Source organism: Mangifera indica, chromosome 7 (assembly GCF_011075055.1).
Source record: "Mangifera indica cultivar Alphonso chromosome 7, CATAS_Mindica_2.1, whole genome shotgun sequence".
NCBI classification, from domain to species: Eukaryota; Viridiplantae; Streptophyta; class Magnoliopsida; order Sapindales; family Anacardiaceae; genus Mangifera; species Mangifera indica.
In genome coordinates, this window is record NC_058143.1 from 8772353 (window position 1) to 8794939 (window position 22587).

The following is a 22587-nucleotide window of genomic DNA, read 5'->3' on the forward strand; positions in this document are numbered from 1 at the left end:
TCTTCATGAATAACCTTTTATTAGGCCATTTCTTGCTTTCCTCATCTACACTTAACATTTGTAAAGCATATTCCAATACCTTTAAAGCGTACTTGTGGGTGTCATACTCTGATTCTATATACTTTTTATTAGTACAAATTTATAAATCAACAGTACCTAAAGCATCACATTCAAATAAATTTACTATATTATTGGAGGCTAAATTAGCCTTAGAATAAGATGATAAAACCTTAGAACATCCAATATTGTAGCCCTACCTGATATTCAATTCATTTCAATATAGATCAATAACCCTAGTTTATAATATTAAGTCAAATTGAAAAATAATGATTTAACAAAAATAATTTCCCTCCTATTTTCTCCAATTTTACAAAGTCATCCCTATGACATTAATTTTATCACACTAGTTGGTGGTCGTCGTGACATCTTGAAATCTTTCTACATTAGATTTATCTATAATTAAATATAATATTCTTTAATAAACTACTTTCAAGTGGCTATTAAAATAAAGTAAATGTATGCAATTACATATGATTAAATTATATTCTATAGTTTTAAGTTTGAAGTAGTCTCTGTAGACTTTGACTTGACGATAATTAATTATTCATATATAATATATGGTTGATCGGTATTTGTACCTAATGATAAATCAATGGGTTTGATAGATAGCATACATAATGAAAATTTTAAATATAAAAGATGACATTCCAATTCCAAACATTTTATTTAAATTGATAAATAAGAGAAAATTTTCAGTATTTTTTTAAGTCAATGGAAATGACTTTTAGTTCTATAATTAGAAACATACCTTTCCAAGTTAATATTATTTATTTACATATTAAATAATATTAGATAATTTTCTAATATAATGATAATATTACTAAATTAATATTGTTATATCTTAAACAATATTAGCAAAGGTAATAAAAGACTAGATTATAGAGAATGACTATTCTTATATTATAAAATTCATACTTAGTTGAAATTTCTCTTTCCATCATAATTAATAATTAATATAATAATAAATATAGATTTTTAATCAATAAATTATTAAATTTTTTTTATTTCTCTCTCTAATGCAAAGTCCTACATTCATAATTACATTTATTTATTGGTCATTATTGTAAATAATAATGGATTAAAAACTATCCCACTAATTATAATCATCCTTATCGTATTCTTGTACTTAGTCAATCTATTGAAACAATATTTTATAGACAAAATTTGGCATCAACAAACATTGCTAATCCACTTTTTAGTGTAATATTATTTAATAAAATTATATATATTTTAGTATATAATTTAAATATATAAATAATATCTTATTATATAATTAAATAATTTTGAATTAAAAATAAAATAATATTTAATTATAAATAAAACAATTTTTATATATATCAATTATGTTAAAAATAGGTAAACATATGACTGCTCAATATTATTGAATAATTAATGAGTGAATGGAGAAAGCTTCAAGTAATAATAGACATAAGTTATATTTTATTTATTAAAATCTTCATTAAAACCAGTTAGATTTGTTGTCATTGATAAAAATTGTTTGCCCTACCTTGACATCTTTGTCTCAATACCAGCCTAGCGGTGGAACTGCTTTTGACCGCAACCAGCAAACAATATGCATTAATTATTTTTCAGAAATATTAATTATTTAGGATCCCTAAAAGATTGTTTAATCTTTATTAGCACCTAATCTTTTTTAATTCACAATTTATTCTATGTTAAGATTAAATCATCATAAAAAAAAAAAATTTCCCTTGAAATTATAGTACTAGATAATAGATGCGGTTGTATGTTAAGATTCTAAATATAAGATATGAGACTTGAATCCTACATTAGAATATTAGAAAGTATGGATAACTAGTGTAAGATTTATATGGTCTTGGACTCTCCCATCTCAATAGCTAGCTTTTGAGGTGTGGTTTTCCTAAAGTTCGTATCATTTGGCATCAGAGCCATCACCATATCTCCCAGTTGTAATCGTGCGGTACGGGTGGTGACACCGGCATTGTAGTGTTCACCCGAGGCTAGCAGGGAACTAGCGCACAGCCAGGCCGCGTGGGTGTCGGGACTGCGAAGCGTGGTGGTATGTTAAGATCTCAAGTGTAAGGTATGAGACTTGAATCCCACATTGAAACATTGAAAAGTATGGACAACTAGTGTAAGATTTATATGGTCTTGGGCTCTCCCATCTCAATAGCTAGCTTTTGAGGTGTGGTTCTCCAAAGGTTCGTATCATTGTAACATTAATTTTTTTATTTATTTTAAAAAATAATAGCTCTTAAATTGAAAATAGAAAATGCAATTCTTTTGACGTTTTTATTTTATTATGCAATTCCATTTAATTACAATAAATACCAAAGGCAAGGACATTGCCGTAATTACGAGTTAAAACGATTTTCATAAACCTGAGAAAAAAAAAAGTTGTTGGTCCTATACCACTCAAGTCTTCTCTTCTCTGAATTTTCCCTTTATAATCTTCCCTTCAATCATTCTTCTCAATTTTATCATCAATGGCTTCTCCAGACACTAGCAAAACCGTTAAGCTAGAACGCTACAATAGTTACGTTCGTCGAATATACTTCACCAAGCTCCTGCATTCCTCTTCTAAACTCCTCTTTCCAGCCACCATTATTATTGCACTCCTTATTATTCTCTTCTTCGCTTTAAATTATCCCCCGCTCTCTGATAATTCTCCTCCTCATCACCACGGTCACGCTCTTCTTCTCTCGACTTCTTTATTCTCCTCCGCGGGCCGCGGAGTCTCTTTGGAGAAGCAGCTCCGTCACTCTGCCACTCCCCGCCGACCCAATGGTTTCACTGTCTTGGTCACTGGAGCTGCCGGGTTCGTCGGATTCCATTGCTCTCTTGCTTTAAAGAAACGGGGCGATGGGGTTCTTGGATTGGATAACTTCAACGATTATTATGATCCCACCCTTAAAAGAGACAGACAAAAGCTACTTCAAAAGCATCAGATTTTCATTGTAGAAGGTGACTTGAACGATACGCCGTTGTTGCATAAGCTTTTTGATGTTGTACCTTTCACTCACGTCCTGCACTTAGCAGCACAAGCTGGGGTGCGTTACGCCATTAAGAACCCGCACTCTTACGTGGCATCCAATGTGGCCGGCTTCATCAACCTTCTAGAAGTGTGCAAATCCGCCAATCCTCAGCCTTCGATTGTGTGGGCTTCATCCAGCTCAGTGTACGGCCTCAACACTGATGTTCCATTTTCCGAATCTGATAGAACCGATCAGCCCGCAAGTCTCTACGCAGCAACAAAGAAAGCGGGAGAAGAAATTGCCCACACGTATAATCATATTTACGGGCTTGCCCTAACTGGGTTAAGATTCTTTACCGTATACGGTCCGTGGGGAAGACCCGACATGGCCTACTTCTTCTTCACAAAAGACATACTACAAGGCAAAGCAATTGACGTGTATGAAACCCAGGATGAAAAAGAGGTGGCGCGTGATTTCACGTACATTGACGATGTCGTGAAAGGGTGTCTTGGCGCACTCGACACAGCGGAGAAGAGCACCGGGAGTGGTGGAAAAAAAAAAGGCCCGGCTCAGCTGAGAGTGTACAATCTCGGAAACACGTCGCCAGTTACAGTGGGGAGATTGGTTTCAATCTTGGAGAATTTATTAAACACAAAAGCGAAGAAGCATGTGATCAGAATGCCGAGAAATGGCGATGTGCCATTCACGCATGCAAATGTGAGCTTGGCGAATAAGGATTTCGGGTACAACCCCAGCACGGATCTCGTGTCAGGATTGAGGAAATTTGTGAAATGGTATGTTAGTTATTACCGGATTCAATCGAGGGTGAAAAAGGAAATCAGATTTAACAACGCGCCTTATGGGGACTCCCGTTGAAGTCATTAAACGGCGTCGTTTCATCGTAATTGATGCTATTGGTTTTTGGTTTTTTCAAATTTATTTATCAGCTAATAAATTTTGCGTTGATGAATTATTGTTGTGTGCCTTGTGTTGAAGAAGTAGCATAACAGATATACAAGAAAAGTATTAGAGAAATGAAGATGTAGATCTATGTAATAAATAATAATAGGGATGGGGCCTGTGAAATGGGTGTAGATCTTAACCGTTTGATTCATAAAATCAATTAAAAAATTTATTGTAATGAATAGCTATGATGACATCGATGGATCCGATCCAATCCTTCTTTGATTTTAATTTATTTTCTTGTTTATAATTTCCTTTGCTTTGTTTGAGACAAATTTGGATGAGGCGGAGAAGTCATTTGAAAATTAATCTTTTGTTTGTTTTTTTTTTTTTTTTTTTAAAGAAGAAGAAGTTGTATAGTTATTAAATCATAATCTCAGCATAAATTTAGTTAGGTCCAAATTAATCAAATTAATTATTTTACTATTGAAGAATCAGTCAAACTTCCAACTCCAGAAGCTTATCTTCTGGGTGCAAGGGTGATTTAATTTTGGTATTGTTGGGTCAAGGTTTATGTGTTCTTCCATCTCTGAAAGTGATTTCTCAAACTCAAGAGGCACATAACTATAAAATAATTTTAGATGTGTTTTTTGGAAGGGTTTATATCGTGCATTGTTATTTGTTTTCTAGAAAACTAGGAAGCTCTCAAGTCAACCAACTTTAAATGTCAATACACGAATCAAAGCTACTACAAAGATGGGGAAACTTCAACCCAATTAGCAAAAACCACAAGTCACCATTTTTTCCGTACGAGTTTTCTGATGACTTTTACATTACAACTCCACTATTTTCCATCTAAACAACATTTAGACCAACCATATTTCACAAAAAGTATGATAAAGTTATACAAGTAAGCTCTCTCTCTTGAGAATTGTATTCTTGATAATTTTTTTGCAGATAATCTCTAGTTATCATTAGAAAAGGGATATACATTTAGGCGACTAGTGCATAACGCCTCACCTAGACAAATTGTTAGAAACAATTAAACATACCAAGATCTGAATTCTGTAAGATCTGTAAATAGAATTTGCGTACCCATTTATGTGTTCGATGAAGCATCTTCGAATTCTACGCGAGGTGTTGATGTTAGTCTGTTTCCACGACGCCATTTGCCCACGTACTGATTTCCATTTGAGAGACCAATTTACTGTGCATTGGTTTTGGCAGGAGAGAAGAGTTTTCTGTAAAATTGACATTCTCTCATCACTCTTCTTTGGGAGGCAGTTAGGAGTTTATATAAAAGTCCAACTGCCAATAATAACCGCCAATAATCGTTAACAACTGCCCTTTGGCAGTTAATTAAATCGGGTTGGGTCAACCCATCATGAGTGGACCCAGATCCAATATCTCCCACTCACACATGATGGAAGACCCGAACCAAATGCTTAGCCACAGAAATCTCATATAGCAGTACGTTTCATACTTGCAAATGTGTCGTGCGACCTCACGAGCAACCTGCATTTGGGAGCTAAATACTATGTATCTGTTAGGAATAACATAACTGCTTCAACCCGAATAAAACAAAAATAAAACGTTAGGCTCGCAGCATCCCAGACTTACTCGATAACACCAGCTCCCTTTAATCCCTCATTTTTCATTGTGTTATTTTCCTATGTATCTATGATCAAGTCCAATCTCCATATGAGTGGCATGATCGGCTAGCCAATGGACACACATAATATATATAAGTCTTCCTCTTCTACTTGAAATTCTCAATTTAAACTTAGCTGTTTTTCTAGTCATGTTCCATAGACCGAATCATGTGTGGCCATAGGTTCCAAGCTAAGATAGCAACACTAAAAGTAAATATCAAACAACAGTAAAGAGTCAAAGGGTACCAACATGAGTTAATCCTCATAAAGTCTCACACAGTGAAGGAGCAGGGATTCATCCTTCCATTACTTTAGCTGGTCGTCTTACTTATGCACACATGGTATGAATCATGTGCTACAGTGTGTATTTTCTCAAATGTCATTCACAACATTGTACAGATCTTAGTTCAGTCGCTACCCCGAGCGCCTAACCTGAGTTCTTAATCATCTTCACACTTGCAGGTATTTATTTATATTAAGAACTCACATCTGACATTTACAAGTAATTTGGACGTGGGGAATCCAAATCGGTCATTTTCAAATGTATCTATTCATGGCCTCATCTTGATCAATCATCAAGGCAACATTTTTATTTCAATAAATCTTTTCTTGAGAAATTCATCTCCCATTGGTATGCCTCTTAGCATCATAATTCTTAAGAATAATGTCTCATCTTTGCTCGCTCTCTCAGCATCAAAAGCGATTGCTCGTGTGAGTGAGCCAATCTCTAACTTGTGTGACATTACAATCTTGTTGAGCTAAAAACGATGTATATGCAGTGAAAACCCAAGAATTTCAGGACCTAAGTTCAAAACATAAAATGAACTTAAATTCATGGTTTTCAACATTGTGTCATTAGTACAATATATAAGCTCAACACTTATCAATCATTGTCTACGCAATCCAAGAAATTTAACATGTGCAAGATATACTTTTCTTGGAAGAATCTCAGTCAAAGGATCAGTGACTATACAATGCGTAGAATTATATTGTACGTTCATTTCCCTCTTGGAAATTGAGTCTCTTATTACGTTGTGTCTAGTGTCGATATGTTTGGTTATCTTATAAAAAATTAAGATCTTTCATTTCAACAGACAACCATTGCTCTAACAATATTATCCTGTTTACTCAGATTCACAAAGAATCTTCTTAACCAAACAATTTCTTGCACATTTACTGAATAGACTATATACTAGGCTTCCAATGTGGATACGGCTACACATCTCTGTTTCTTATCGCTCCAAGATATGGGTCATTTTGGAGTAAGAAAAACTTAGTCGTTATATAATTTGCGTTGGTTTAAAAAACACTTTCTCAACTGGCATCTCAATAGCCAATCAAACGCAAGTTCAATCCTTAATCACATAATCAATCATCCACAGAGCCTTAAAAATATCAACAATTCTACATACAGCCTTTCAGTGCTCTTTTCAACATTTACCTATATCGACTAACCAACCCAATAACAAAATAAATATGTGGGCATGTATACATCATAACATACATAATACATTGATGGCATCTGAATAGGTAACCTTTGACATTTCTCTGTTTCTATCTTAAGTTTTGGGACATATCTCTTTTGGCTCAATAATTCGTCATTTGTCACAGGAATATCAACGGGTTCACAATATATCATATTGGATTATTCTAGAACCTTTTGAATATTACGCTCTTATGACAGAGTCAAAAGTTTCTTTGAACAATTCTTATATGAATTCACAATATGTATTCTGTTTTCCCATATCCTACAAGTCAAAGATATGGACAACCATCCTTTGATGATTATCACTTCAAATCATTTCTAGCTATTTATACATTATCACACACATTGATAGAATTACAAATTTGTCATCAGACTTTGTCACATAGACATGATGGTCTTGATTAATCATTTCAAAGTTCAAGTACCAATATCTAGATGACAATTTTAGGTCATACAATGTCTTTGAAGCTCGCACACTTTGCGCTTCCGACCTATAACAATAAGATCTATATCTCATTTCATACAGATTTCTTTGTCAAATTTTCCACTAAGAAAAATTGTCTTGACATTCATCTGGTGTAATTCTAAATTTAAATGTGTTATTATAGTTAGAACCAAATATATTGAAGTAAATATTATAAATGATGAAAATATCTTTCTACACAATCTATACCTTCTCATTGGGTATAGTTTTTCGCTATTAAGCGAAATTATATATTAAGCCATCCATTTTACGACTAATTCAGGAAACTCATTCATTCCCAATGAATTTTCGATCTGGTGATAAGTCACCCAAAACTTAGAATTGGTTTGTTTTCTTAGTATTCTATCTCTTCTTCCAATGCATTTCAAATTTTTCTTATCAAAGGATGAGAAATTTATTTCAGGTTCTTTATCATCTTGGGAAGTGGTTATGAAAACCTTGTTTTCACTTTAAAAAACGTCACTTGAATACCTTTTTTGGACGTCCCCTCCAATGCAATTGAGAATTAATGCTCTTATTATCCGAAATAGATTAAAGTTTAATCTCAATACTTCCACTAGGGTGAGATGAATGAAGCAAACAATTAAAGATCATTACTCCCACTATCCAAAATAAGCTGGACCTCATTTGTATTTGCTCCCACTAACTAGAACAAGTATAGGTCTTATATCTTAGGACTCAACCAATGGTCGTTAAGATATACTCATTCTCATTAATTTCTCATCTCATTCAAATGAAACCTTTTATCAATGTCATCCTTATTAAGAAAAATATCCTCTATGAATGTAGTATCTCTAATATAAGTTCAATTAATCTTCCAACGAAATCCTCCTTAATGAACACATACCTTTTGGAGTGCTCAGCGTATCTGATAAAAATACATTCATTTCTTCTCAGTCCCAATTACTTTAACTTATGGGAAAAGTTATGGATTGATATTGCTAACCACTAAGGTTGCAATCAATTAACTTAGATTTTCTATCTGACCATAACTCATAGGGAGTGGAAGCAACTGGATTAGTAGGTAATCGATTAAGTTCTTAAGCAGCAATAAATATCATATCATCACAAAGTGACTTGATGTTTTGCTTGTGTTTTCACTGACTTAACCATTTCCAATAAAGTTCAATTACTCTTCTTCGCTACACCGGTTGTTGCGAAGTTTTGGAATTACTATTTATCATACTATTTATTTCATTACTCAGTTCCTTGAACTGTTGGAACAAATGCTCAAGATCTCAATGAGTTCATAAAACTCTTATCAATTTTGTCTAATTGATTCTCAATCTCAATTATATATAGTGTCTAAAGCAGTCTACTGCTTTTGACTTATGGGAGATCAAATAGATAAAACTAAATCGAGCATTGTTATCATCATTAGTAATGAAAAATGACATACATTCTCAAACTTTACATTCATAGGAAAATATATATACCTAAGTATATAGATTGCAAAGGAAGTCAAACTCATATAGTTTTGTCAAATGGTTTTTAGAAGTTTTTTCTAACTACGCAATTCTTACATATGGACAATTCTATTTATGTGAAAGTTCCTAATAAACTTTCATAAGCCAATTTATTCAATCCATCTTGGCTTACATGCCCTAATGTAACATGCCATTTATTTGCATTCATTTCCATACATATAGGAGAAGCAAATAATGAAAAACTTAACATTATCAAAAATGTAAGGCGACAAACACCATATAACCATTCAACCAACAAACCAAATCTGTAGAAATCAATTTTATCACATTTCAATAAAACACCTAGAGAAATTCAAAATTATATCCTAGTTTAAGAAGAACAAATACTTTGACCAAGATTTACTGAATATTTGGAGCATATTGGATTTCATGTAGGTATAGGATACGATCATCTGTAAAACTTATTTGCTTGTGTCTATTCCTCTTACTACAACCTTTGTGTTATTGCCTACATATATCCAATTCACTTTATTCAGAATTCGATAGAAATCTACTAAAGATCTTCTATCATAAACTACTTGGTTGGTGGCTTCAGAGTCCATAATCCATGTAGGATAATACTTAGTTAATATTATAGTACCAGAAAATCAAAGTTTCATCACTTGATTTTAAACAAGACTATCATTTTCATCTCTGTTCATTCACAGGCGATATAATTGTTGTTGCTTCTATTGCAACTACTCATCTTGTTTTCATCTCTTCTTCTAGTACTTTTGCCACTCTTCTCATTTCAATTCCTTGTTCTTATTCTTTGAGCATTAAACGATCTCATTCTTATATTAGGACTTGAGCCACTCCCTTTTGAAAATTGATTCTGCAACGTATGCATGCGCATTAAATTCAGCTACCTCATGGGTGCTTATCCTCCAATTTTATGTGACTAGAATAATTAACAAAAAGTCCTTCTTTTCTCATTATGGGTCATATGTACCTTGATACACTCCCACTTTCGAGAAGAAATCGTTTTTCTAAATGAACCTCTTGTTTATGTATCAGGTTACGTGTAGCTGACTTTAGTTTCATAATTAGATTTGATATTCAATCAAATTCAAAAATCAACTGTCATCAGTTAGGGACTGCAGTTCCTCCAAACTTTTCAACTAAAACCAGACTTATGACATATGCAGTTAAATTTTCATGGCACTTATATACCGGATTGATAATCATGAAACTAATCAAGATATCACACGAAGTGGATCTTGCTTCTTACATACGTGATGTGCGTCCACATCACGTTTGTGTAAGACACTGATTAGGTTTCTATCTCTTAGTCAGCCACAACTAAATCTTAACCTGGTTCACAGCCTCTAAAGCCTTTTGCTCATCTAGGATATTGTGCATTTCAAATGCCACATGGTTTAATTCTCTCTATTCAGTATCATTCTCATTCAAATCAGCCATCATTTTCTAAGATGTTATGGTTAACTAGATCACAGAGATATCTATCAGACACAACGTTATCAATGCAATCAAATACACATCAATTGTCGCAATTACGTATTAAAATTTTAAAATATCTCATATAAGGCACAGAATCGAAAGTTCACTATGTTCCCAATCATCTCCCATGACACAAATATTTGACATTTTAAACTTTAATCTAATTACGCCAATATTAATTCTAGATGAGAATTTCATTAAATTCTATTAATCTCAAAATTCCCACACTTAACAAATATACATGATACAACGAATGTATCATCTATTTTGACTAGGACCATTTCATCAACCCCTATCGATCTTTGAGTCACTTTATCCATGATAAAATCTCTATTACTTTTGCGTTAGGTCAAATACCTCGTATTGTGTTAGTTTTGGGAATAACGATAAAATAATGAATATTCTATCGTACATTACTAAGCGTCGCTCTATAGCAAGCTGTAATGAATCCACTCAGTGCCAAAAAGGTTTCAAATTTATGTCCCGAATAAGATCATTGATTACGGGGATCAAATTCACGCATGAATATTTTCTCTTTCTCAATTAAGAGAATTCAATAAGATATTGATAGTTTTTACATTCAACGTGACGGTCCCTAATCAATAAACTTGCATGAAGGAGAAACATGTATCCCAAAACACTAATATGTGTTTTTGGGAGTTGGATTTAGATATTACATGTCATTATACACCGTAAGACCCACGGAACACATCTCATTTATCAATCCAAGTACTACACAACTTCCAAAGGACTAGAAAACAAGTTTCACATGCCAATACACGCTGAAAGTGGGTGTTTATGGGCGGAAATAAGCTCATAAGCTCCTTCACGCACTAAGTAAACACCGCACACGCCTCCACACGCCGTATATATGCTTACACGCGCTGTCACGTGCCTTCACGCACCGTATATATGTCTACACGTGCCCTCACGTGCCATGGATGATTCAGACGTGCTATCACATGCCTCCACATGCCGAAAATGGGTCACCACGCACAGTCAAATGTTGACCTTTGACTGGTCAACTATTTGACCGTTGATCAGTCAACTATTTGACTGTTGACTGATCAATAGTTGACTGGGGTATCCATGGGTTTGGATTCGGGTTGTGAGACCCGGTTGACTAAACGGTTTAACCCGTGACCGATTCGGGTCTTGACCAACCCGTTGACCTCTGATTCGGGTAATCGGGTTATACCAATCCGATTTTGACCCGAAATCATGCGATGAACCCTAATCTTGCTGTTCGTCTAATTGGCCATTTTTCGACGATTTTCTGGCAACAAGACCATAGGGCTTTTGTAGCCTAGTCAACTCAGAGTCCAATCGTTCCAAGTTCCGGCGTCGATGGCATCGAAATCCATCGAAACGGCGAGCAAGAAAAAACACGCCTTGGGTCTCAGATTTGGGTCTATTTTGATCGATTCCGACGTTAATTCGAGTCATTTTTCAATTTAAAAACATGTAATATCATTCCTAGCATTCATCCAACATGTTTCCCAACACCAATTTCATACAATTTCAGTCGAATTAAATTCGTCCCCAAAAGCGAAATTTTAAACATACTTCCATATATAGATTCTAATTGGCATAATATACGCAATATCATTCACAGAAAATATAACAAATATGTATCCTAGGCTCTGATACCAATGTTAGAAACAATTAAACATGCTAGGATCCGAATTCTGTGAAATCTGTAAATAGAATTTGCATACCTGTTTATGTGTTCAATGAAGCGTCTTCGAATTCTACACGAGGTGTTGACGTTAGTCTGTTTCCACGACGCCATTTGCCCACATACTGATTTCCATTTGGGAGACCAATTTACTGTGCATTGGTTTTGGCAGGAGAGAAGAGTTTTCTGTAAAATTGACATTCTCTCATCACTCTTCTTTGGGAGGCAGTTAGGAGTTTATATAAAAGTCCAACTGCCAATAATAATCGCCAATAACTACTAACAACTGCCCTTTGACAGTTAATTAAATCGGGTCGGGTCAACCCGTCATGGGTGGACCCGGATCCAATACAAATATTGACTCAAAGCACGCATGAGCAAATTGTAATTAATGTATAATGAGTCTCCATTTTGCTAAATCAAATTATAATTAATGTTAGCTTGCATCATGAAAATTTCTAATATTTATCTACTCTAATAACATCAATTTTTTTTAATTTTATTTTTAAGAAAAGAAAAAGAATTTTCTTTTTTTTTTTATACTCCTTAATAACTAACATTATAACTTTAAAGTGATTACTATTTATAAAAAACAAAATAGTGTAAAGGTAGCATTTCAATCATCAATCAAGTTAACATGATTACCAATAATAAACCAAAACATTCTTATTGTTTTTCTATGGTGATACGAGTTCATTAATAAGGGTCATATTTGTAATTTCCTATAGCTTTCTTTGTCTGTTATAGCATATTATTTTTTATTTAAACAAATGTCCTAATAATAGTTGAACCGTGATGAGGAGATTAGTGCATGACACCTGATCGTGAAAACTTTATATGCATATTAGGTGGTTGCTCTTAATACATATGGAACTTTGATATTACTTTGACTAAGGGCACGAGTAATAGTGATATAACTGTCATAGTGTTTAATAGTCTCATTGAAAGATGATCACAATTTTTACATGTCAAAGTTGTTTGTTAATAACTTGTTTAGTGTATATGAAAATATTTTTTTAGTGAGTGGAGGTACATACAATCCTTAGACTTGAGATCATCGGACCATCTTGTACAAAGATTGATATGGTTTGACATTAGCCCAATGCAATCTAGTCAAAGGATTGTTAGAAAGGTAATGATTAACTATATCGAGATTTGTTTGAAGATTATAATAGATCAATAAAAGATTCATTACTTTAAAGCATGAGAGTCGATATCTCAGTTAAGATCTATTGACGGATGTCAATGACTAATTAAATCCAAGGCCACAGTGAAATTGAGTTGGTGTTTGATTTAGTATTATCTAGTTGTTAGCAGAAGTCAATTTATGTTATCCAAAGAGTCTTAAAGGAGACACTTAATTTGTAACTCAGTCTTGAATAGATATCATATGATAAAAGGGTCAAATTGTACGAGTAACCGTATTACTAATAGGTTAAAAGAAATCACATACTGACCTCTACTAATCGGGTGGCTATAATGCCTTGTTAGAGGCCAATCTTATTCTATTCTCAAATGGATGTCAAGTCAAGAGCTTGAAATGAATTCGGTCATTATGACTTAGTGGAAAGTCTATGGATCACACACAAAAGGAATTGATGAACTTTAAAGGCAAAAGGATTTTCCGAGTTAGATTTGGTCTGGATTTCAGGTAGAGGATCTAGAAACTTAAAAGGTCTATGGACCTAGAATATATTTTAATGTATTTCGAGACTTTAGTATAATAATCCTGAGTTGTTAGAGTATATGCAAGAATTGGCATGATTGAGTTGGATTGACTTAAATCCATATCACCTAATTTGAAATTCAAACTAGGATTACGATAAGATTTTATCATGTTATCATGAATATTGCAATTTTCCAATTTTGGGTTGAATGCCAAAAATGGTGGAGAGTTAATAAGGGATATACATGCATTAAAAGCATTGAGTAAATATACAGCTCTTGAGATTTGTATATTCATGCGCACCCTTATGTTTTGGGTGTGCATGCTTGCGCCACCAAGACATGTTCAAGTTCTAGGCAAGATGTGTGTTTGTCTATATATATACACGTGGCTTCCAACTTTGAAAACACTTTTTATATTTTAACTAAAACCCCGTAGCTACAAAGAAAGAGTATTTCGTTTTCTCTTATCACAAAATTGTCCTCAGGTTTTACCAAGCCCCGAGCTCGATACTATAGCTTGTTAAAATTTGGAGATTTTTTCATGAATTGTTTCATGATAACTCTGTTAGAATATGCTTTAAAAACCAATCACTTTAATTGGTTTTAAGGGTTGTATATCTTGCATATACATTATTAATAAAAGAAGAGTTCTGTCATACTTCACATGTTTTCTACATCACTTTTATATCTATGTTGTAGTTGTATATTACATCCATATTAGTTACATGCATACGACATGTGAATGGTCCCGATGAGTTTTAATAAACATCATCAAGTCTTGCCTACATAGACATTTTGTTTGGGCAATAGTATTGCATAGTAGGTGTGTATTATATCACCATAGTATATCAATGGATCATATTAGACATGGTGGATATACACATGGGTAAATAATGGAACCATTTGATGGTTAGAGAACTGATCAAAGGTTATTATATTATATTGTTTATTAAACGTGACTGCTAAACGATAATCACATAGGCATTCATATGTAGTCAACGATATATCGTAAATCATACTAGTGTATAGATCCTTTGACTTGAGATATCACAATTGTGCTTCATTCCAAAACGTATGGTTCATACGGTGTATACCACGAGGCTAATCATGTCTCGTTCAGAAGTTGCTTTGATCATATGTTGTTTGAGCAAGAGGACAAGTGATGATCATACAGGGATTCGTTAGCTCGACTACTCCCGAGTTCTCATACGAATATTGAGAAAAATGAAAATCTAAGACACTGGCCAGTGTAAATAAAAGACCACATGAAGAGAGTTTCAATATGGCACGTTATGATATATGACTTGATATTCGAAAAGATTAAATATTGGATTTTGATATTTCATGAATCCAAGTTCAATCGGGATGTAATGACGGAAAGATTAGACTACATGGTAAGTGTGAGTAAACAAGGTTCATTTGACATTATGTGAAGCTTGTACTTCATTGTGATGTAGGGGTCATGGGACATTGCTAGATGACATCACATGATCAGTGGGAGCTTCGTTTTGTAGCAAAAAACAAAGTATATTGGTTAACGACAGTTTTGAGTTAAACAATTATATAATAAAATATATCGTCCGATATGGGGCCTACGGCTACGTCATTATGAACCTTAAGGTCAAACCCATATTTCAAGGAAGAAAATAATATTATGAAGCTGAAAATATTTATCCATGGTTGACTAGCACTTTTCGAGGATAAAAATTGTGTTTTTCGAATAAGACTCGGAAAAGGGGCAAAATTGTCATTTTACACCTTTTAAATTGTTTAGAAAGTTAGAATGAATAATTTTGGACACAAATTATTCAACATGTGTCAAATTCTAATTTCTCTTAATTATCAATCAATGAGAATTAAACACATGCTTTAACTTAATAAATATCAAATTTTAGTTTAATAAAAAAGTGAAAAATTTAGAAAAATATTACATTTTCTTTTCTTATTCTTCTTTTGCCAGGAAAAGCACCATTTTTCTTCTATTTTTCTTCCTTGAAGGGTGCAAGTCAAGAGATCACTTATTTTAATGATTCAAGTTTCCAAATTTCAAATCAACTTACAAGGTACAAGGTAATTTATATATTTCTATGTTTTATTTCTTGAAATAACATGTCAATTTTATATTACAATTATTACATATGATGTGAACATGATCTAAAAATTCTAATTTTCTTGCCAAAATCCTTCAAATGGTATCAAAGCTAGAGTTTGATCCTTGAATGACAAGAACATGTCATAATTTTAGGTGTTCGGAAATGTTAGTGATCAAAACCTAAGATATAAGTTTTGTTATGTGTGATTAGTTCAAATCAAGTGTACATATGTTATTAAGAATGTCTTCATAGCATTTGAGAAGTTTTAAATTGTTGAAATTGTGTTAGATAACTTTTAACATAATTAAAAAAAAATTTAAAAAAAAACCCATAATTTTAGAAATTTGGGTGTTTTTGAAATTAATGGTTTAATCATGATTTATACATAATTGTCATGATATACACATGAGTTTTAATCTTGACTTTACATGGGAATGTGTTTTTTAATAAACTTAGTTTGTGTGACTTGGCGAAAGGCATGAACAAGTTGATATGATTTCCATGTGTTTAGTTGATGGAAATAACATTCAATATTGATTGAATTGTTACTAGTTCATTAAACTAGTGTTTGACTTTGTTTGATTGAGAATTGAATTCTTAATAGCTTGGATTGGATAAATTACTTTATGAGTAACCATATTCATGCTTGAATAATTATTGCATGGTGAGATGGATTATGTTTGAGTGATGAATAATTCATATATGTCATGATTTGGTGAAATGCATGACACTTGTGAATTTGGCTCACATTAGGCATGTGTTATGTATTTATTTTACAACTTGTCATTCTAAAATCTATTCATGTTTAAGTATGAATTGAACCATGTTTAATGAGATTTTGGTGAACTTGGTATCTGTTTTGGAAACATCAAGAGTTAGGGTTTCATGGTTGGTTTCAAGAAAAATGCAATATAAAATTTTGGTTATATTACTTTGTTTACTTGTTATGGATGTGTTTATGTTTTAGCAAACTTGAATAAAAAGTATGAAGTATGGTAAATTATTTGTTAAGTTTACCAAATTACAAATTTAATTTCTATGTTTGAATGTTTGACTATGGTGTTACAAATATTAATATGATGCCTAAAATGTCATGTTATTATAGGTATATGTGATAGTATTAATGTGTGACATATGTATGCTATATATGAGACATTGTGACATGGTAAACATCATGCATCTAAATGCTGAATATTATGTATGCTAGATTGAAATGGACTTAACATATTGAATATGTTTGTTGTCTTAGATACATAAATAAAAACTCAAGTTTGCTTGTCTAGGATTAAGTTATAAGATATTGGATGTCTTATATGCAAGATCAACTTAATGTACATTTTAGATATGTGATATGCTAAGTTGTATAAAAATATAATTTCTTGTGATTATTGAATAATATAGTTGATATGTGTTCAATAACATACCTAAGTTTTATGTTTAATGTTATCATGTAATTTATTTATGACATATAACACATAGTTTTGTGTTTTAGAGAACTAAAACTTTTAGGCATGAAATATTCTTACAATACCATTTAGGATATTAGAAAAGTTTTCAATGGCATAAATTGTAAGAATATGATTTAGTAACTTGTCTTGGGTAACAAATACGTATCCAAAGATACATACTAGACTACCCAAGATATAAAATAAACCTAATTAATAATAATAAAATCTTCCCCAAATTTTCAATATCAAATTCGAGTCTTCCATTATGAGTTGATTAGGGTTATGTCATAAGGCTAGAAATCCTAAATTTCTATTATGTGACGGATACTATATCATATGGCGTAAAATTAGTCAATTGGTGTCTAGAGTACTATTTTTGTCATTCTCTAGATTCTATTATGTGCGAGAGTGATGGGGTATTATATCTGGAAAGCACGATGGGCTGAATTTGACTAGTTTAGAATGCTTAGATCTATTATGTGTGGTGCTCAAAACTAAAAGCTCACATGAATCATAGTTTACATTTAGAATGTAAAAAGAAATTGATTCCTACTTATTGAACTTAATAGACTTAGATCTATTATGTGCAGTTTGTCAAGTTTGATAAGAACTTGATTCCCCACTAGAAAGTGATCCAATGAACTTGCCGAATCTTTAGCCGAGGAAGTATAAGATTTGAATAAAATAGTGTGAGCTAGGGCTGGATTCGAGCCGAGCCAAGCTCGAGCTTGGCTCGGTTCATATATAGTTGGCTCGAGTTCGGGCTCGAGCTCAATCGAGCTCAGCTAAGGCTGGCTCGTTTTGTGCTTGAATTCAGCTCAGCTCATTTTTCATTATCAAAACAACATCGTTTTAATATATATTGGTCAAAACGACGTCATTTTGTATCAAAAATTTTAATTTGAAAATTTGACAAGCAGCTCGAGCTCGGCTAAGGTCAGCTCATTTAAGGCTCCACCGAGCTGAGTTCGAGCTAGCTCGGTTTGAATCTAGCCGTAGTGAGAGCTAATAAGATTAGGTTTATTGGTAATTTCGAATGAATTTGTTATTTCTTGTAGCATTCTTTCTTGTGATTTAGAATCTCAAAATGTCAATGGCAAACAATATACTCTTGAAATTGATGGACTTGCATGTACTTATTGGTTCCAATTTTAAGGATTGGCTGAGAAATCTTACCATTGTTCTCAATCTTGAAAAGTCAACTTATGTCTTGGGGACACCTTTACTAGCAGCAGTGGACCCTAATTCCCTTGAGGAAAAGCAAAGGGCTTATGCTGAATGGGTAGATGCTGACTTACGAGTTTGCAATTATATGTTGGCATCAATGAACTCTAAACTTCAAACTCGATTTGAGAACGTGAAGAGTGCGTATGAAATTATCACTACTTTAAGACAATTATATAGTGAAAATGCTCTAGTGAAGGAATATAATTTGATGACTTCACTATTCAGCATGCAGCTTAAGGAGGGTATTTCCCCAGATGATCATGTTATTAAAATGATTAACAAGACTAGGGAGTTACAAATTATGGGCACAAATTTGCCACATAATGTTCGGGTGAATTTCATTCTCCATTCACTCCTTTCAACTTTTAAGTCGTTTATTACAAATTATAATCTCAATAAGATTGAGCGCACTCTCCCTGAGCTTCTCAATGATATTCAAGAGTTTTACAATAATGAGAAAAAAGGGAAAACACCAACTGAGTTGTTAGCTACCTTTGCCACGAGAGGCAAAAAGAGACAAGCTCAAAAGCTTTGGAGGAAAGGTTCACAGATGGGATCTAGTGGACCAAAAGTACAAAGAAAAGTTTTAAGAAAATCACCACCAGGCTTTCTAGGATTAAGGGTTCTAACATCAGGCTATCACGTTCTTAACCTCTATGACCATCTGTTCCTTAGAAAGAAAAGAAACAGGAGAAGAGCAATTGTTTTTATTACAATCAAGAAGGGCATTGGAAGAGGAACTACCCTTTATACCTTAATGATTTGAGAAAACGCAAAACAGGTACATATCAGTGTTATGTAATTGAATTTGAATTAAATGTTAATTCAAATATTGATTTCTAGATATTAGATTCTGTTGCAACTTCACATGTTTGTGCTTGTTTACAGTATCTACAGAATAGTTCTACCTTGAGACGTGATTAGATTATACTGAGACTGGCTGATGGGACACGAGTTTCCGTAGAGGCTATAGGTGTATGTAATGTATAGTTACTTACTAGGCATGTAATAACTTTATATAAAACTTTGTATTTTGCTAATGTCACCAGAAATATAATCTTTATTCCAGTTTTGTATAAAAATGGTTATCAGTTTACATTTACTGGAAATGAATGTCTAATTTATTTTGGGAATAGATTAGTAGGAAATGCTATCAATACAAATGCTATCAATACAAATGGTTTGTATGTGGTAGAACTTGATTTACATAGTACCATGTATTCCAAATCATCTAAAAGAACTAGAGAACATATAAATCCAATAGTTCTATAGCATCACAGATTTGGTCATATTGGAGAGGATCGGATTCGACAATTAGGAGAAAGTGAACTTTTAGGTTCATTGGGTTCAGAACTCTATCCTACTTATGAATCTTGTCTTCGAGGAAAAATGATTAAGCTTTCATTTAAGAATAAAGGGGAGCGAGCCAAAAATATATTAGAGTTGATACACACTGATGTGTGTGGCCCGAGGAGGTTTTTCATACTTCATTATCTTTATCAATGATTATTCTCGATACAAGTATTTGTATTTGATGAAATACAAATCTGAAGCTTTTGAAAAGTTCAGAGAGTTTCAAACGGAAGCAAAAAACCAGATTAGAAAGAATATTAAAACTTTACGTTTAGATCGTAAAGGTGAATACTTAAGTACAGAATTCCAGGAGTTTCTAAGAGACAAAAGAATACTATTTCAGTTGACTCCGCCATTCACACCATAGCATAATAGTGTGTCTGAACGAAAAAATCGTATTTTGTTATATATGGTACGATCTATGATGAGTTTTCTGATTTGCCAGTTTATTTATAGGGATATGCTCTTCAGACAGCACTATATGTGTTGAATAAAGCACCATCAAAGTCCATTCGAAAGACATCATATGAATTATGGTATGGCAGACTTCCAAGTGTAAATTACCTAAAAATCTGGGGATGTCCAACATTTGTCAAAGTGGTTAGAAGTGATAAACTAGAGTCCCGAGCAAAAAAAGGTCGATTCATCGGGTATCCAAAAGAAAATTTAGGATATTATTTCTATTTTTACTCTAATCAAAGAATTATGGTTAGTAGAAATGCATCTTTTCTTGAGGATGAGTTCTTAGAGGAAGATGGTGCAAGAAAGAAAAATGTGCTTGAAGAAAAGTCTGGAGAGCGCATAACTGAGCCTATTCAGGTAAATCCCCCATGTATACAATCACCTATACCAATTACAATGACTCAAATAAGAAAGTTTGTTAGAGTGTCTCGACCTCCCGAGAGATATGGATTTCTGACAGAAGGAGATTTTGAATCGCTTTTAATGGGAGAAACTGAGCATCTAGAAGATCCAAAAACTTACCAAGAGACAATATTAGACATTGACTCTGGTAGATGGCTAGAGGTAATGAATTCAAAAATTGAATATATGAATGCCAATCAAGTATGGACACTCGTTGATTCACTTGATAGAATAGTTTCGATCGGATGTAAATAGATCTTCAAGAGGAAAATTGGCAAGGATGGAAAAGTTGAAACTTATAAAGCTTGATTGGTAGCTAAAGATTATACTAAAAAACAAGGGTTGGATTATGAGAAGACCTTTTCACCAGTCGCAATGCTTAAATCCATCAGAATCCTGCTAGCTATTGCAGCACACTATGATTATGAGATATGACAGATGGATGTTAAAATTGTTTTTCTCAATAGGTATATTGAAGAAAATATTTATATGGAACAACCAATTGGTTTTGTATCCGCTACCAAGAGGCATAAAGTGTACAAACTACATCAATCTATATATGGATTGAAATAAGCTTCAAGAAGCTGGAATATCTGGTTTGATAAAACAATTCGAGTATTCGATTTTATTAAAAATCTGGATGAGCCATGTGTTTATAAATTAGATAGGGATAAAATTATTGTTTTCCTAGTCTTGTATGTAGATGACATATTATTAATTGGAAACGACATTAGCACTATGACTGAGGTTAAGTTATAGCTAGCGAAATCTTTTTCCATGAAGGATCTTGGAGAAGCAACCTATATTCTAGGTATTCGCATCTATAGAGATAGAGCGAAAGGATTAATAAGTTTATCGAGAAAGTGTTAAGACGCTTTCATATGCAAGACTCTAAGAGATGTCTTTTATCGTTTCCTCATGGAACACATCTATCAAAAGATATGTGTCCAAAGACTGATAAGGAGTGACAACGAATGAATGAGGTGTCATATGCTTCAGCAATAGGGAGTCTTATGTACGCCATGTTATGTACACGACTAGACATTGCTTTTGCAGTTAGTGTAGTAAGCAAATATCACTCAAATCCTAGAGAAAGACGCTGGACAGTAGTAAAAGCCATCCTGAAGTATTTAAGAATGACCAAGGAGTTGATACTGGGTTATGGGGGTTCAGAGTTGACGCTCAAAGGATACTCAGATTCTGATTTCCAGTTAGATGTAGACGATAGAAAGTCTACATTTGTATTTATTTTTGTTTGTAATAGAGACGCAGTCAGTTGGAAAAATGCCAAACAATCGACTACTGTAGACTCTACTATAGAAGTTGAGTATATTGTTGCTTCAAAAATTACGAAAGAAGCCATTTGGATGCATATATTTGTCACAGAGTTAGGCATAGTTCCTCAAATGAGTCAACCAGTAATTATATTCTATGACAATACTGGTGCCATTGCACAGGCAAAAGAACCAACAGCACATCAAAGGTCAAAGCATGTTCAATGAAAATATCACATCTTGAGAGAATTCGTTGGAGCTAGAGATATTGTCATTTAGAAAATTGCTTTGGCAAACAATCTTGCAGACCCACTAACTAAAGCACTAACGCAAAGACTATTGGACTAGTATCTAGAGAGGATGGGCATTAGGTACTATAGTGATTGACTTTAGTACAAGTGGGAGTTCTTGTTAGAATATGCCCTAAAAACTAATTATTTTAATTGGTTTTAAGGGTTACATATCTTGCATATACATTATTAATAAAAGAAGAGTTTTATCATACTTCACATG

General features: G+C 33.3%; 2 protein-coding genes across 2 annotated transcripts; both read left to right on the forward strand.

Annotated features, from left to right (window-relative positions):
* The first annotated feature begins 2479 nt into the window (after positions 1 to 2479).
* On the forward strand, positions 2480 to 3987 carry LOC123221833 (UDP-glucuronate 4-epimerase 6-like). The gene has a single exon (XM_044644752.1). It carries the CDS (start codon positions 2529 to 2531, stop codon positions 3891 to 3893), a length of 1365 nt encoding a protein of 454 aa, XP_044500687.1. The 5' UTR covers positions 2480 to 2528; the 3' UTR covers positions 3894 to 3987.
* A 17787-nt stretch (positions 3988 to 21774) lies between these two features.
* LOC123221435 (secreted RxLR effector protein 161-like) lies at positions 21775 to 22302 on the forward strand. Its single transcript, XM_044644289.1, has one exon. It carries the CDS (start codon positions 21775 to 21777, stop codon positions 22300 to 22302), a length of 528 nt encoding a protein of 175 aa, XP_044500224.1.
* The last annotated feature ends 285 nt before the right edge of the window (positions 22303 to 22587 follow it).

Excerpts from the sequence above, each read along its gene's own strand:
- LOC123221435 (XM_044644289.1), top strand. The coding sequence starts at position 21,775 with ATGAATGAGGTGTCATATGCTTCAGCAATAGGGAGTCTTATGTACGCC.
- LOC123221833 (XM_044644752.1), top strand. The coding sequence starts at position 2,529 with ATGGCTTCTCCAGACACTAGCAAAACCGTTAAGCTAGAACGCTACAAT.